At 30.9% G+C, this 14,899-nt stretch overlaps 1 protein-coding gene across 2 annotated transcripts in view; it reads left to right on the top strand.

Annotated features, from left to right (window-relative positions):
* LOC134700031 (uncharacterized) overlaps window positions 1-14,899 on the top strand; it is a 280,619-nt gene that overhangs the window by 15,060 nt on the left and 250,660 nt on the right. For both annotated transcript variants that reach the window (XM_063561422.1, XM_063561423.1), the window contains exons 3-4: window positions 4,078-4,117; window positions 10,965-11,093. In XM_063561422.1, coding sequence (XP_063417492.1) covers window positions 4,078-4,117; window positions 10,965-11,093 — 169 coding nt within the window. The remainder of the gene's footprint in view (window positions 1-4,077; window positions 4,118-10,964; window positions 11,094-14,899) is intronic.

Genomic DNA, 14,899 nt, shown 5'->3' with positions numbered 1-14,899 from the left:
GCATTAGTTTAGCTTGTTAACATGTGATCATTTAATAATAAATAGTGGCTCGTAACAAACATTTATTACTTTTGATACCTTGGCTTACTTGTATATCAAAATTATTTTAAGCATCAATTAAAACGGACCATATCCTTTTTTAATTTCCAAAATAGGCTCAAAACACAAATTTAGAAGTTTTTGTTACTTCAGGAAAGCTCGTAAAAGAAAATCATGTGCTTTCATCAATTATCACATGCTTGAACTTTATTGAGTAAGTTAACATGTCCACATAATCTGGATAATAACTCAGAAAGTTGTTTCTTTGGTGTCAGAATTGATTGTATAATACAGGTGAGATCAGAACAGAATGACTACCAAATAGTATCTGCATCAATTTTGTGTGCTCTCTTTATTCGAAATATGTACTCCCCCAAGTCAGGAGCCTGTAATTCAATACGTATTGTTTATTCATGTATAACACATTTGTTTGTCGTTATTTTTTTTTGTACACGAACAAGGTCGTTTCTTTTCGTTGTTTAACTGTTTTACATTGTTATTTCTGGGCCTTTTATAGCTGATGATACTGTATGAGTTTTGTACATTATTGAAGGCCGTACGGTAACATATAGTTAATATTTTCTATGTTACCTGATATCTTGTGGAGAGTTATCTCATTGGTTATCATACCGCATCTTCTTTTTTTTATACCATAATAATAGTAATATTATTCTTGAGACCTCGGGCTGCCTCGGTTAACCAAAAATATTTGAACCCAGCAAACAAAACTGACCAAATTTGCACTTGATTATGAGAATGTACATGAATGTATCATAAATCAGTAATTTTAATTCTTTTTATGCATGGATATGTTGTTTGATAAAAGTCACTTTAATATTGTAACACAATGACTACAAAATGTTATCTACATCAATAAAGCATGCCAGGGTGTCCACATTTTGTTCAAAATATTGGCTGGTCACACAAATTCAGTAGTTTTGATACCTCAGACTAGCTGACATAACAGAATAATTTAACCGCACCAACCTAGTTGGTCATGTTTTGCACTTTGAATTCATATGCACGCATAATCATGATGCCGGATTACAATTTATTTTTATGTCAGGATAGATTGTAAATTACAAATGACAGCATGATTTCTTTTTATTCAAAATGTTGACGCATCACAAAAAAATCGGCACTTTAAATATATCGGACTACCTGTTTGACGGCAACATCGGTAACAAATATGCATATAAAAAAAATATGTAGTATTATTGCTAATGATACCCAAGAGATCAAATGACACAAACATTAACGACTATAGGTCTGTAGTCATTGTGTTTCAAAATTGCTAGAATTGGCAGAATAAATTTACTTTATAAAGTGCAAATATGGTCAGTGTTGGTAAATGTTGACACATGCTTTATTTATGCTATCCAGCCTGAGATTTGAAAACTAGTAATTTTGTGATTTATTAATTTGAGTAAAAAAGGACATGCAAGCACTATATATTGACGCAGTAATTGTGTTTAATATTACTGTTATATTTTTGTATAATAAATCGTGAGGTAAAAACTAATGATTCATTATGCGGCGATATGTATTTTTATAATAAAGTGATATATTTTTTTTTAATTTGGTTGATGTGGTCAAATATTTTTGTTGTACGAGCCAATCGTAGATACCAGAACTGCAGATCTTTTTAAAGAGGCGTCAGTATTTAGAATATGAAGAAGAGGCATTTCACTCTACATTTATCAGACAAAAAAATGTATGATAGTATTGATATCTTTTGCATTATAAAATCCATCTGTTATTGTCGTCCCTTAAACAATTCGTACTGCATTTACACTTACTCATTAATTATGCGACTATGTAAATTGCGCTCCTCTACTTGAAAGTTTTTTTTGTATTCCAATGAAGCAAAATTTTTTCAAAGGCTTGTATAGAAAGGAGAAACGAAATAAGCCCAGTCTTTTAATTTCACCTTTCGGTATGTTGATGATGCACTGTCTCTTGATAATAATAGATTCAGTGATCACTTACAGTTAACATATCCAAGTGAAATTGAAATTTAAGATACTACCGTCACAGTTAAATCTGCTTCATAGTAAGACCTTTTTTCTCGAGATGACTACTGATGGTAGGTTAAATGCTGGAAATAAAAGATCACCGACACAGACAAATCTGCTTCATATTTTGACCTTTTTTGCTCGAGATGACTACTGATGGTAGATTAAATACCAAAATATATGACAAACGAGATGATTTTAATTTTTCTATAGTCAAGACCTGTTGGCAATCTTCTGATGTTGTCTTATTTATGACGGGTTGTTGTCTCTTTGGCGCATTCTCCATTTCCATTCTCAATTTTATCTTCCATATCTGTGTAGCAACATCCCTGCGACATAATAACTTCCCATCATTACCGAACTGTACAAAGAAAAAACACGACGGGTGCCGTATACGGTGCAGGAAATGCTTACTTTTCCGGAGCACCTGATTTCACTACCCGGTTTTTAGTGGAGTTCGTGTTGTTTCTTTTTTCTTATTTATAACTGTTGATGTAAATGTCCTATGGGTTTGTGAGTCTTTGTTTACTTCTTGGTTTAGATTGTTATTTTCTTTCATTATATAAGTGCAAATATTGTTAGTTATGATTGATCCGTCAAATATGTTTGTTATACAAGCCAATCTCAGATACGATACTACTGTTTGTGGTGAAGATTCAGTTATTTGAATAAAAAGAGAACATGCTAGCACTCTTATTTGCAGTAAAAGAAACAGTGGTACTATGTGAACTCTGGATTTTATCTAAATCATTATTATAGTAATTGTTTATTTACTCACCTAGTTCAAGTATTAATTTCTAGTTGTGGTCAACTAAATTTATACAACATATTTGCTTTATAGCATGGTTTCGAAGAAACACCGACGAAACATGCGTATGACGTATCTAATTATAAACCTGGTGTCTTTTGATAGCTATAAGGCATGTGTTTCTCTGTCCTATGTGTTCTTTCATATGTTTGTATTGTAGTCTTGTTATGTAATTTTGTAATTTTAATATTATTATTTAGATTGCTATAAATTGCGGGATGTTTGGCAAGCCACAAAACCAGTGTCAACACACCATTTTTCTTATACCACTTTATGTTTTGACATAGTCAGGATGTACATATTTAATGTATACATAATAATCTTATTGTGAAACCTGCACATCCTTCCGTAGTAATATTTAAAAAAAAGGGAGTATAAGCTGCATACTAATATTGCAAACTGAAAAAAATGTTTTCTTATGCACTTGAGCAATGTTGAATTAAAGATAGAGGAATTACTTTGAATTTGATGTTTGAATTTTCCGAAACCATGTTACACTTCAGTAAAGTGGGGACAAAGGGGAAGGTAAAACTTGACTTTTGAAAAAATGTAATTAATGACAACTGTTTACCAAAATCAATTGAACACCAAACACCTGTAACAATATTTAAACATTGAGCATATTAGGATTTTGAATATCATTTCCAGACATTTAAGAATGTTGTTTTGTTCAGAATTCAATCCATATAGGAAACCTATACTAGAATAGTACCACTTTAGTCCCAAAGTGTTAAAAAATACATTCAAATAAATCTTAAAGAACGCAAACATTTATGTTATTAAAAAGTAATTCGTTGTATTCCTTTGGAATCACTCTACACCCTTTGGATGATCAGTCTTACTTTTTTCTTTTCATTTTCCTCAATAGCATATCAAATGCAGCAATGATAATCTGTAAGGTTCAAAGCGTTTGAAATACAAATGTAAACACATTTTGTATATATGCCAACAACAGTCAAAGTGAATATCAGTTCTACAAAAGACAGTTGAACCTCATATTAACTTCCCTGAAAGACATTTATTGTAAGATATATTAAGAATATTCAACGAAAGACAAAAATGATGCAGCTATTTATCAAAAACAACTGCGCTTCAAACATTCTACCATAATTATACACTTAAATCATGTTATGAATAGCGCGGTGAATATCACTTCTTTTTAATATCAAATGATGTGTACTATAGGATTAAACGTTTCAATATTTGACATTGTAGGGATGAAGATACATCTGAAAAGGCTCTTCAAATTATACAGGTATCATGTTTAGCATTGCATTTATTGAAAGGAGAACACTAGTCTACTTTGCATTTTCTTAATTCTAAAACACAAGAATAGTACATCGGTGTTACAAAAGGGTTCAAATATTAATACCATCACTTTTCATTACATCAATTTACACTTGAAACTGAAGTATTTGGGATTTTGTTAGATACAATACACAATCTCAATCTTATTAACAGCCAGTCTATGATAAAACCATGCAAAATGGTCCAAATCTAAAATATTCCAATCAGGCTGATATTTTGTATTTTAGATACCTTATATGTAATAACTATTTGTGTAAAATATTTTGAAAAAATATTCAGCCATTATTTGTGTATGCCGAACATTCGAAAATTGTCCATTTCTGTACTGACAAATGGCCATTTTAAACCTATTTTAGGGTATTTTGACCTGATTTTTTTTTGTCTTAACAAACAACTTAAAATGAAAGGAAATTATGATAATTCAATACCCTTACTGACAGGTTGAAATTGCATGGTTTTGAAAAAGTGCCGATTCAGCAAAATTTGTATATTTTTAAAGGCTTGAATCTTGTAAGATCATGTTTTATTTTCAATAAAATGTAATATTTCATGAAGCTTATATATTCATCTACAAAATGCTAGAAAATGGTGCTCGGCAAATGATACCTTATTACGATAATATAACTATTAAATAGAAACTTTCCAAAAGTATGTGATAGTCAAAATATAAGAACAATAATGACTGAACTAATGTTAACTGGTTATATTAATTGAATTAACAAAGTTCAACTAAGTTTAAATTAGAAAATATACCAAAGGAGTAAACCCGGGGAGACCGCGTTTTTGCATTTTTTACCCCTAAACTGAGCATTTTTACAATATGTTTAAAATATCAACCTATTCCAAAGAAAATAACTTTAGTAACGTAAAAATGGGCTGTTTTATTTACAATACTATGCACACTCATCAGGTAATATCACCATGAGTTCTTCACAAATTTAGCATTTTATAATAGTCTAGTTTTTAGACGCTTTTTGTCTAAATTCAAAGTAGCCATAATTGAGTTCAGTCTTAAATTTTAAAAAAACATGTTGTATTTGATAATGATTCATAAATGCGAAAGACTTGTATATTCATGTAATCTAATTCCAGAAAAGAGGAAGCTTTAATAGTTTTGTGAATAGAATTATGCCTCTTACCTAGAAAAAGGCTATATTTTCTTTATTATGATACAGCTTTCTGCCAAATATAAAGAGGCTACTCCTAGAAGTTCCTGATAAAACTGCAACTGAAATTGTGTGACGCTGACATGAACCAGTTAGTTATCCCTATGTCAATTTTGGGAGAACAGGGGACATAACAGTAATGTTAAGTTTCCTCCTAGAATGTACTCTCTTGCAATTTGAGGCTTGGGAATAAGACTTTTAAAATATAGTTGGCCTATTTCTACCAGCTGAGACAAACACAAATATTTCAAATTGAAATACATTGTATTTAATACCACATGTAATAACCAGATACTCCGCAGGGCGCAGCTTTATACGACCACAGAGATTGAACCCTGAACATTTGGGGCAAGTACGGACAGAACATTTAAGCTTGATATAGGTCTGAATTTGGATTGGGATCAAAAAGTTGACACAACACAATGAGTGTGGTCTAAGAACTTAAACTTAGAAAATAATTTTTTTTTTTTTTAACATTTATCTATTATGGTCCAATATCCAAAATCTAAATGCATGGTTATATTCAGGATATCATAGAACCCCAAGAATTCAATTTTTTGATGTCAAAAATCAAATAATTTTCAATTTTAGACCCTTAAGACCTCAATTTGGACCAATTTGATAACCGGTCCGAAATATTAAAACACGAAATACATGGTTAGATTCAGCATATTGAAGAACCCCATATATTCAATTTTGTTGAAATCAAACAAAATTTAATTTTGGACCCCGATTTGGACCAACTTGAAAACTGGGCCCATAATAAAAAAGCTTAGTACATATTTAGATTCAGCATATCAAAAAACCCCAAGAATTAAATATTTGTTAAAATCAAACTAAGTTTAATTTTGGACCCTTTGGACCTTGATGTAAACCAATTTGAAAACAGGACCAAAAATTAAGAATCTAAATTCACTGTTAGATTTGGCATATCAAAGAAACCAAATAATTCATTTTTTTATGAAAGGGTTTTGGACCCTTTTTGGACCCCATTTCTTAACTGTTGGTACCAAAACTCCCAAAATCAATCCAAACCTTTCTTTTATGGTCATAAACCTTGTATTTAAATTTCATAGATTTCTATTTACTTATACTAAAATTATAGTGCAAAAACCAAATGTCTTTGGATGACGACGGCGATGACAACGACAATGTCATACCACTATAGGACCATTTTTTTTCAATTTTTTCTTTTGTATAAAAACAAATATACACAGATAAATGTTTAAACTGTTGAGCAGACATAAAATTACCCTACCACGTCCACATGTATGTTTGTCCATCGGATGAGTTAAGCAATTTTCAACTGATTTTTATAGTTCGTTCTCATGATTAACTGTTATACCACTGTCCCTGGTTAGGGGGGGGGGTTGGATCCCGCTTACATGTTTAACCCCGCGACATTATTTAAATATTTGCCTGTCCCAAGTCAGGAGCCTGTAATTCAGTGGAAGTCGTTTGTTTATGTGTAACTTTTTTGTTTATCGTTCATTTCTTATATACTTAAGGCCGTTAGTTTTCTCATTTGAATTGTTTTACATTGTCTTATCGGGGCCTTTTATAGCTGACTATGCGGTATGGGCTTTCCTCATTGTTGAAGGTCGTACAGTAACCTATAGTTGTTAACGTCTGTTTCATTTTGGTCTCTTAATTGAAGACAGTTGTTTCATTGGCAATCATACCACATCATCTTTTTTATATTGTCATTAAAATGGTAAGATTTTACTGTTCATATACATGTAATATTATTGTGGTCTACCGTAAAGAAAAACATGCAAAATGGTATAAATACAAGTTTTTAGTCATGAATGAACATGATGAAGGTATTAGCAAAAAAGAGTAAAAGTATGATAGATCTTAACAAAGTTTCACATAATAAAGTCATCAATATCTATTTTAACTAAATATTAAACAATATTTTCAGAGTTGGATACTTTTTGATAAAAACAAGCATTCTGCGAGTAATACATGGCAATACATAGTCCCAAACCCGTTACAAATTCAATGTAATTGAACAAAAAGTTGATCTATAATTTGTCATAATGTAAACTACATAAAAATATCGAGACAAAATCTTCCAGCAAAACGTAAAAACTTGTTGAATTCTGACTATCTAAGTGAATTTCCTATGTTCAAAGACCATAACTCTGCACACAAATATCAAACTGGAACAAAATTAAATCACTAAATACCAAAGAAAAGAAAAAAAACCATTCAAAATGTCATTTTGTCTTTTAAAAAATGAGTTATTTCCGTTAGAACAGAAGTCTTTTAATGAATAAGTATTTCATCAAAAATTTAATTCTAGAGAAAGGGCTTCAACTGAACAAAGAGAAAAGCTTATAAAGCGTGAATAATGAATTTGACCTGTAACTTGTCATGATAAATCAAATCAAAATCTACAAGCACAAAAAAGTCTGATTCGTCGAACTGAAAGATAGACAGACTGATAGACAGGCAGTGCAAACCTAAGTCCACTTAGACCTTGGCCGTTACGGGATTAAAAATCAAAATCTCAAAGTATCAACAAACACCTAAAGAGATTCTCTTTGGAGAGGGAACATTCAAGATAATTTTGGAAAAGCTTTCGATTTTTGAAGAAGTAGGGTTACCTCAAATGTCTTTTATCTTGATTTAATCTGAGATATAAATCAAAAACTTTTATATGTCACATTATATAAGCAAACATAATTTTTATTCGTAGATAAAATAAAATGGCCACATTTTTTTTACTTACGCTCTAATAGACACAACTTTCTAAGCAAGACACTCAATGAGTGATTGACCCTATAATTGGTTGCATTCCAATCAAAAGTTTCACAGAGGAAGGTTTTTTTAAGTACAAGTATGTTCACAACTCTGTTTCATATAACAAGCTTTTTAAAAGACTGTCATCAATTGAAAGTATGTGAAAACCAGGTGCTTCGCAGGGCGCAGCTTTATACAACCGCAGTGGTTGGACTCTGAACAGTTTGGGCAAATTAAATATGATCACAATGTTCAAGCTTGATGCTGTCTGAATTTGGATTGTGATTGATTTTTTGGCAAAAAAAAAAGATTTTTGTTACAAAATAAATGTGGCCAAAGATCAACAAATCTATTGCACAAAACTGTGCAATTGAAGATTTCTTCTTGAAAATTTTGAAAATTTGAAATTTGAAAAAAAAGAAAAAAAAGAAAAGAAATCCCTTCATTTTTTTTAACAAATCCGCCCCCCCCCCCAAAAAAAAAAACCCAAACAAACTTATTGAAACCCCCTTTCAGCAATAACCCTTAAAACAATACCATTCTTTCCTTTTTAGTATAGAACCTTGTAGTACAATTACAGAGAGATCTATATACATGTACTTAAACCCAAGTTATTGTTTGGAAACTAGAAATGAGCTTCTTTTCGGCCCTTTTTTGGCCCCTTATTCCTACATATTTTGGGCAATTAATCCAAAACTAAATCCCAGCCCCCCTTTAATATATGGAGCATTGTGGTACAGTTTGAAAGAGATCCATACAATTACACACAAGTTATCGTCTTGAAATAAGAAAAATGCTTGTTTTGGGCCCCTTTTGGCCCTTTATTCCTAACTTTGATTCCATGACCCATTTAAAGGAAGCCAAACCTTTAACTTGTGGTTTTAAACATTATGATACAATATCAGAGCAATTGAAATACTTATACACAAGTTATTATCCTTAAACTATAAAATGCTTGTTTTGGGCCCCTTTGAGCCCTTAGTTCCTAAACGGTAGGGACTATCATCCCCAAAATCGTTCCAAAGCTTCCTTTTGTGGTATTGAACCTTCTGAAAAAAAATCATAAAGATCTATACACTTAAACTAAAGTTATTTTCTGAAAATTAAGTCTACTTTGATTAGTTTTAGTTAAAATGTTAAGGTCCAAAAACTATTACAAAACTGCATTTTATAGATATTTGGGGGCATTTTTTACTAACTTCCCATTATTTGCCAGGCTAAAATTTTTTACTTGTCTTAGAACTTATATGCACCTTTAAAAAAATCCTAAAAAATTAAAATAATATAAGTTATCTAATACATCTGTTGCACGAATCTCTCTGGTAACCTGCCAAAAGGTAAAAAGTATGTCAAAATGCATTTTTTCTTTTTTTTTATAATGTTCTTTGCAAAATATAACAAGATAATGCTATATTTAAGAGATATATCAATTATTCAAACCTTTAAAATTACCTAAATTTTGGTGATTTTTTGGCATTATTTTTTTTATAATTCACAAATATGAAAATAAGGCTTTTAAATGAAAAATCGTGTGAATTAACCAAATTTTTTTTTTATCTTAACTCCTAAATACCCAAAGATTTTGGAAATATATATAATGTTATAAATTTATTACTACCAATTTGGACTAAATTTGAGATGTTGCATGGTTTTATGGCAGACTGGCTCTTAAAGCATTTGAACTCTTCAAAACATCCGTAGAAAGAAAAAAAAAACACCGGGGTAGTTTAATGTTGAAAATGTAACATTTATGTGCTGTTGGATAATGATTTATATGGTAAAATATGTTTTGTTAATTAATTTTTTGTATTAAGACTATGATTTAATTTAGGGAAGAAAATTCAGAGCCATACATAAGACTTGCCGTTGTTCGACAACTATCCCATACTTCTGTAATGTTGTACACATGCATTCTTTTATGGAATCAATACAAATTTAAGATACACAAAGTTCCTGTTACATTCCTTATAACAAAACAGAAAACAATGTACGTTCTTGCAAGGCCACTTTTGTTGGACTGACATTCCCTGTGATTTCTCTCTGCCAAACAGTCAATTGCATGGTTTCTTCATATTAAATTAAATGAAATATTTTGACCATAAATTATTTTTCATAATTTGAGATAAGACTTCAAAATTTGAATGCAATACTTTTTTTTGTTAAAGCTAGTTAACGATATTTCTCACAGAACCTAATATAGCATATGCTGTTCGCAAAGGATTTTATCATATACAATAAACATAAAAATTTCAGAGCATAAAACAATCATTACAAAACGGATGAGACTTCACATAAAATGATGGTGCGACATGTCGTAACTCTATTTTATTTGCATAAGTTCAATAGGCAAGATACCAGAAATTACAAGTATATTTTATTTAAAGGTTTTGATCAAGTTATTGAATTGTAGAAACTCGTAAAGGTTACTCCAGATAACTTTTATGTGAAATTAAATCATAGGTAGCTGTATTCTATTGTTGTTCTTTCATAAGGTGGTAAAATATAAATTTTAGAGAGTCTATGCGTGACAAAAAAATTGAAATTTAACGTGCAGCTATAATCATTAAATGAACAATGTACTTTCTGTTACAAGTTACACGTTAGCATTTTCATACAGATTTCCATGTGAGACACATCGAATATACTCGTTAACACGTAGGATTGTTTTAATATCCATGGTGTTTGTAACTGACAACTCCAAGAGTGTCACCATTTTCAAATTGGTGATGAATTTGTCTTTGATAATGTTTGAGATCGTATAGAATTAGAAAAAAAAGTAAATAAATGAAAATATTTATTAGATTACATCGCACTTTTACACCTTTTAAATATATTTTATTCATATTGATTGTTGAATTATATACTTCTTTAATTTGTAAGCAAACCCCATGGGCTGATTTGGATAGAGAAGAAAAAGGGCAACTTGATTATGGGGAAATGATAGCCATGATAGGCCAAGATGGGGTTAACGATGGTGGAGAATTAATAAAAATAAATGAAGATCAGGAGGTAAATATTTTTAAGCACTAATTAAGTAGTAACGAAATGTATTTAAAAAGAAAAATCGTTTACAACTAGTATGGTTAAAACAAATATACAAAGTAACATATAAGTCAACAAATGTTTACTTGCTTATTTACTGTAATCTATCTTTATTTAACAAACCTATATTTTTGTTTGTTTTTTGTTTGTTTGTTGGTATCAATGCAAGTTATTTCCTTTAGTTTGTCAAACCGTTCGTTTCGTGACTGTTACACCGGTATAGTAAGTTTGTATCTGCATTTAGAATTTCAGCTGCTTCTTTAATATTTTCATCGCAATTACAATTGTTGCATGCACACATTTTAAACAAATGCATTAACTCTCTTATTAAGACCATTCTAATTATATGATATGCATTTACATTTATAAGATGTGAAATTGTCTCTTTATGATGTGAGTATATATTCTTATATGATGTGTAAACCTTCTAAATGATATGCAAATATACTTATAGATGATGTACAAATATACTTATATGATGTGTATGAATCCTTTTATCATTTTCAAATATTTTTCTATGATGGGCAAATATAAATATATGATGTGTATGAACATTCATATTTTGTGCGATGACGCAAAATAGTTGAACCAAATTGGATTATCCTCTTAATCTTAGTAGACGTGTTGCAGAACTGAGTAATTTAGATACGAATACGTATCAAAGTTTACATATTCGTGGGATACAGTTAAAATGGGAATCTTTTTGTCCTAACCGTTGACTCTCAATGTATTTATTAAATCGAAATGGGGAATTCTGTCATGTGTGCTTGGTTTTTTCTACGTGCCTTAATAATGAAACCATTGAAAATGTACCGAAGAATGATTTTCAAAGCCATTAATCAGAACAAAACATAACTTCGGAAATCCAGTGTAAAGTCAAGAAACGCCTGTTGAATTCAAAACGTGTTTAGGTCGATTTTTTCCCTTTTAACTAAAACATCATCTCGCTTCAAATTCCATTATTATTTTATTTCAAATCTAGATTCTTTTATATTTGACATTTAAATTTAATATTAAATGAAAGCAAACAATATGGGTCAATCGAAATCGAAGGGTAGGCGTGTTTGATTATAGAAATTAAATTCGGCTTATTTGTTGAACGTCTTACGCATATATAATTATTTATATCAAAGTTATTCATGTTATTTCAAAAGCTCCCCCTTTCTACACTTGCAATGCACACAATTTGATTGTTTTAGGTAAACAGTTCACTTCATTAATACATCGGATACGTCGGAAGAGCATTCCATTTCTAAAGCTGTTATTTCATTGGCTGTTTGCTACGTAAGAGGCTTTACAGGAAGGTTCCATTTTATTAGTCGTGCTAATCAAGCGAACCTTGCTCGGATACAGTGTACTCATTCTCTAATTATTAAAAACAATTTGTACAGTTTCTATAGTGGTTTACAGGAATTGTTCTGGTATACTCTACTTGAACTATCTAACGTCACAAGCGGAATTAAAATGATGTTTAACACGATTATATATTGAATCTCAAAATTTAACTCAAGCATTCATTCATTTAAGAATTGATTACAGAATGAAGAACAGTCAGAAATTTTACGGCTAAAACTGATTGGAAAACTCTTTGTATTTAATATATTAAGGCTTCGGCAAAATAGCAATTTATATAGAGTTTTGCTATTTTGCCGGTCTTATTTTATATTTTTAAACAAGAGATGTGTGTGCCTGTAATTCAGTGATTTTCTTTTATTGACGCGTAACATAAATTATGTTTTTCGTGAATTTTTTTGTACGTAAATTAAGCCGTTAGTTTTTTCATTTGAATCGGGGTCGGGGTGACTCGTATACAAATTTATTTGACCTCATTAAGCAAATGTAATAACTTGTTTCCCAATCCACTATTATAAATGAATAATGTTTCTGAATTAAACCTAAACTGACTGTTTTGGTTCTTCATCATGTAAATCTATATACATGTAGCTGCACACTGCAGTAATACAGTTATATTTTTAGGCAAGGATGGATTGTACAATTTACAGAAACTATACAAGTATTGGAAAACAATGACTTCAAAATTTTGATTGCATCAATTCAATATAGCAGCATGTCCTCTTTTTATTCAAAATATTGAATCGTAAACAAATATTATATCTGTTTTAGAGTAGTTTTCATACCTCTGACGGACCCGTTTAACAAACATCTTTTTACTTCATCAACCTAAACTGACATTATTTGCTCTTTTTTTCTGCAAATCTATATAGCTGCACAGTAATTCAGTTATAATTGTCGGTCAAGAGGGAATGTAATAAAAAGTTACAATATTGGAAAATATTGAATCGTAAACAAATATCAGTAGTTTTCATACCTCAGACTGACTAGTGTAATAAAATCTTTTTACCGCATCAACCCAAACTGACCATATATTTTTTTAAGTAAATCTATATAGCTGCACAGTAATTCAGTTTTAGTTTTAGGTGAAGTAGGACTGTAGTATACAAATAACCGCAATATTGGAAATCAATGAGCATTATTTCTTTTTTCGCATCAATTCAGATTGCCAGCATTTCCCCATTTTATTCAAAATATTGAATCAAAAATAAATATCAGCAGTTTCATTCCTCAGACTGAGGTATACATCATTTGAATATGAAGAAGAGGCATTGCACTCTTCATTTATTAGACAAAAAAATGTATGATAGTATTGAAATCATTTGCATTATAAAATCCATCTGTTATTGTCGTCACTTAAACAATCCGTACTGCGTTTACACATACTCATTAATTATGCGACTATGTAAATTGCGTTCCTCTACTTGAAAGTTGTTTTTTGTATTCCAATGAAGCAAAATTTTCCAAAGGCTTGTATAGAAAGGAGAAAAGAAATTAGCCCAGTCTTTTAATTTCACCTTTCGGTATGTTGATGATGTTCTGTCTCTTGATAATAATAGATTCAGTGATCACTTACAGTTAACATATCCAAGTGAACTTGAAATTTAAGATACTACCGTCACAGATAAATCTGCTTCATAGTTAGACCTTTTTCTCGAGATGACTACTGATGGTAGGTTAAAGTCCGAAATTAAAGATCACCGACACAGACAAATCTGCTTCATATTTTGACCTTTTTTGCTCGAGATGACTACTGATGGTAGGTTAAATACCACAATTTATGACAAACGAGATGATTTTAATTTTTCTATAGTCAAGACCTGTTGGTAATCTTCTGTTGTTGTCTGATTTATGGTCGGGTTGTTGTCTCTTTGGCACATTCTCCATTTCCATTCTCAATTTTATCTTCCATATCTGTGTAGAAACATCTCTGCGACATAATAACTTCCAATCATTATCGAACTGTACAAAGAAAAAACACGACGGGTGCCGTATACGGTGCAGGAAATGCTTACTTTTCCAGAGCACCTGATTTCACTCCCCGGGTTTTAGTGGAGTTCGTGTTGTTTCTTCTTTCTTATTTATAACTGTTGATGTAAATGTCCTATGGTTTTGTGAGTCTTTGTTTACTCCTTGGTTTAGATTGTTATTTTCAAAAGCTGATTGGCCATTATGACAAAAGTGTGTCAGAAACCATAACTGGTATTCCTCCTCAGTAGTAATAACTCCTATCATTACCGAACTGTACAAAGAAAAAACACGACGGCTGCCGTATACGGTGCAGGTAATGCTTACTTTTCCGGAGCACCTGATTTCACTCCCCGGTTTTTAGTGGAGTTCGTGTTGTTTCTTTTTTCTTATTTATAACTGTTGATGTAAATGTCCTATGGTTTTGTGAGTCTTTGTTTACTCCTTGGTTT

This window comes from Mytilus trossulus, unplaced genomic scaffold (assembly GCF_036588685.1).
Source record: "Mytilus trossulus isolate FHL-02 unplaced genomic scaffold, PNRI_Mtr1.1.1.hap1 h1tg000110l__unscaffolded, whole genome shotgun sequence".
Lineage (NCBI taxonomy): Eukaryota > Metazoa > Mollusca > Bivalvia > Mytilida > Mytilidae > Mytilus > Mytilus trossulus.
The sequence above is the reverse complement of the archived record's forward strand: the minus strand, read 5'-3'. Positions and strand labels throughout refer to the sequence as shown.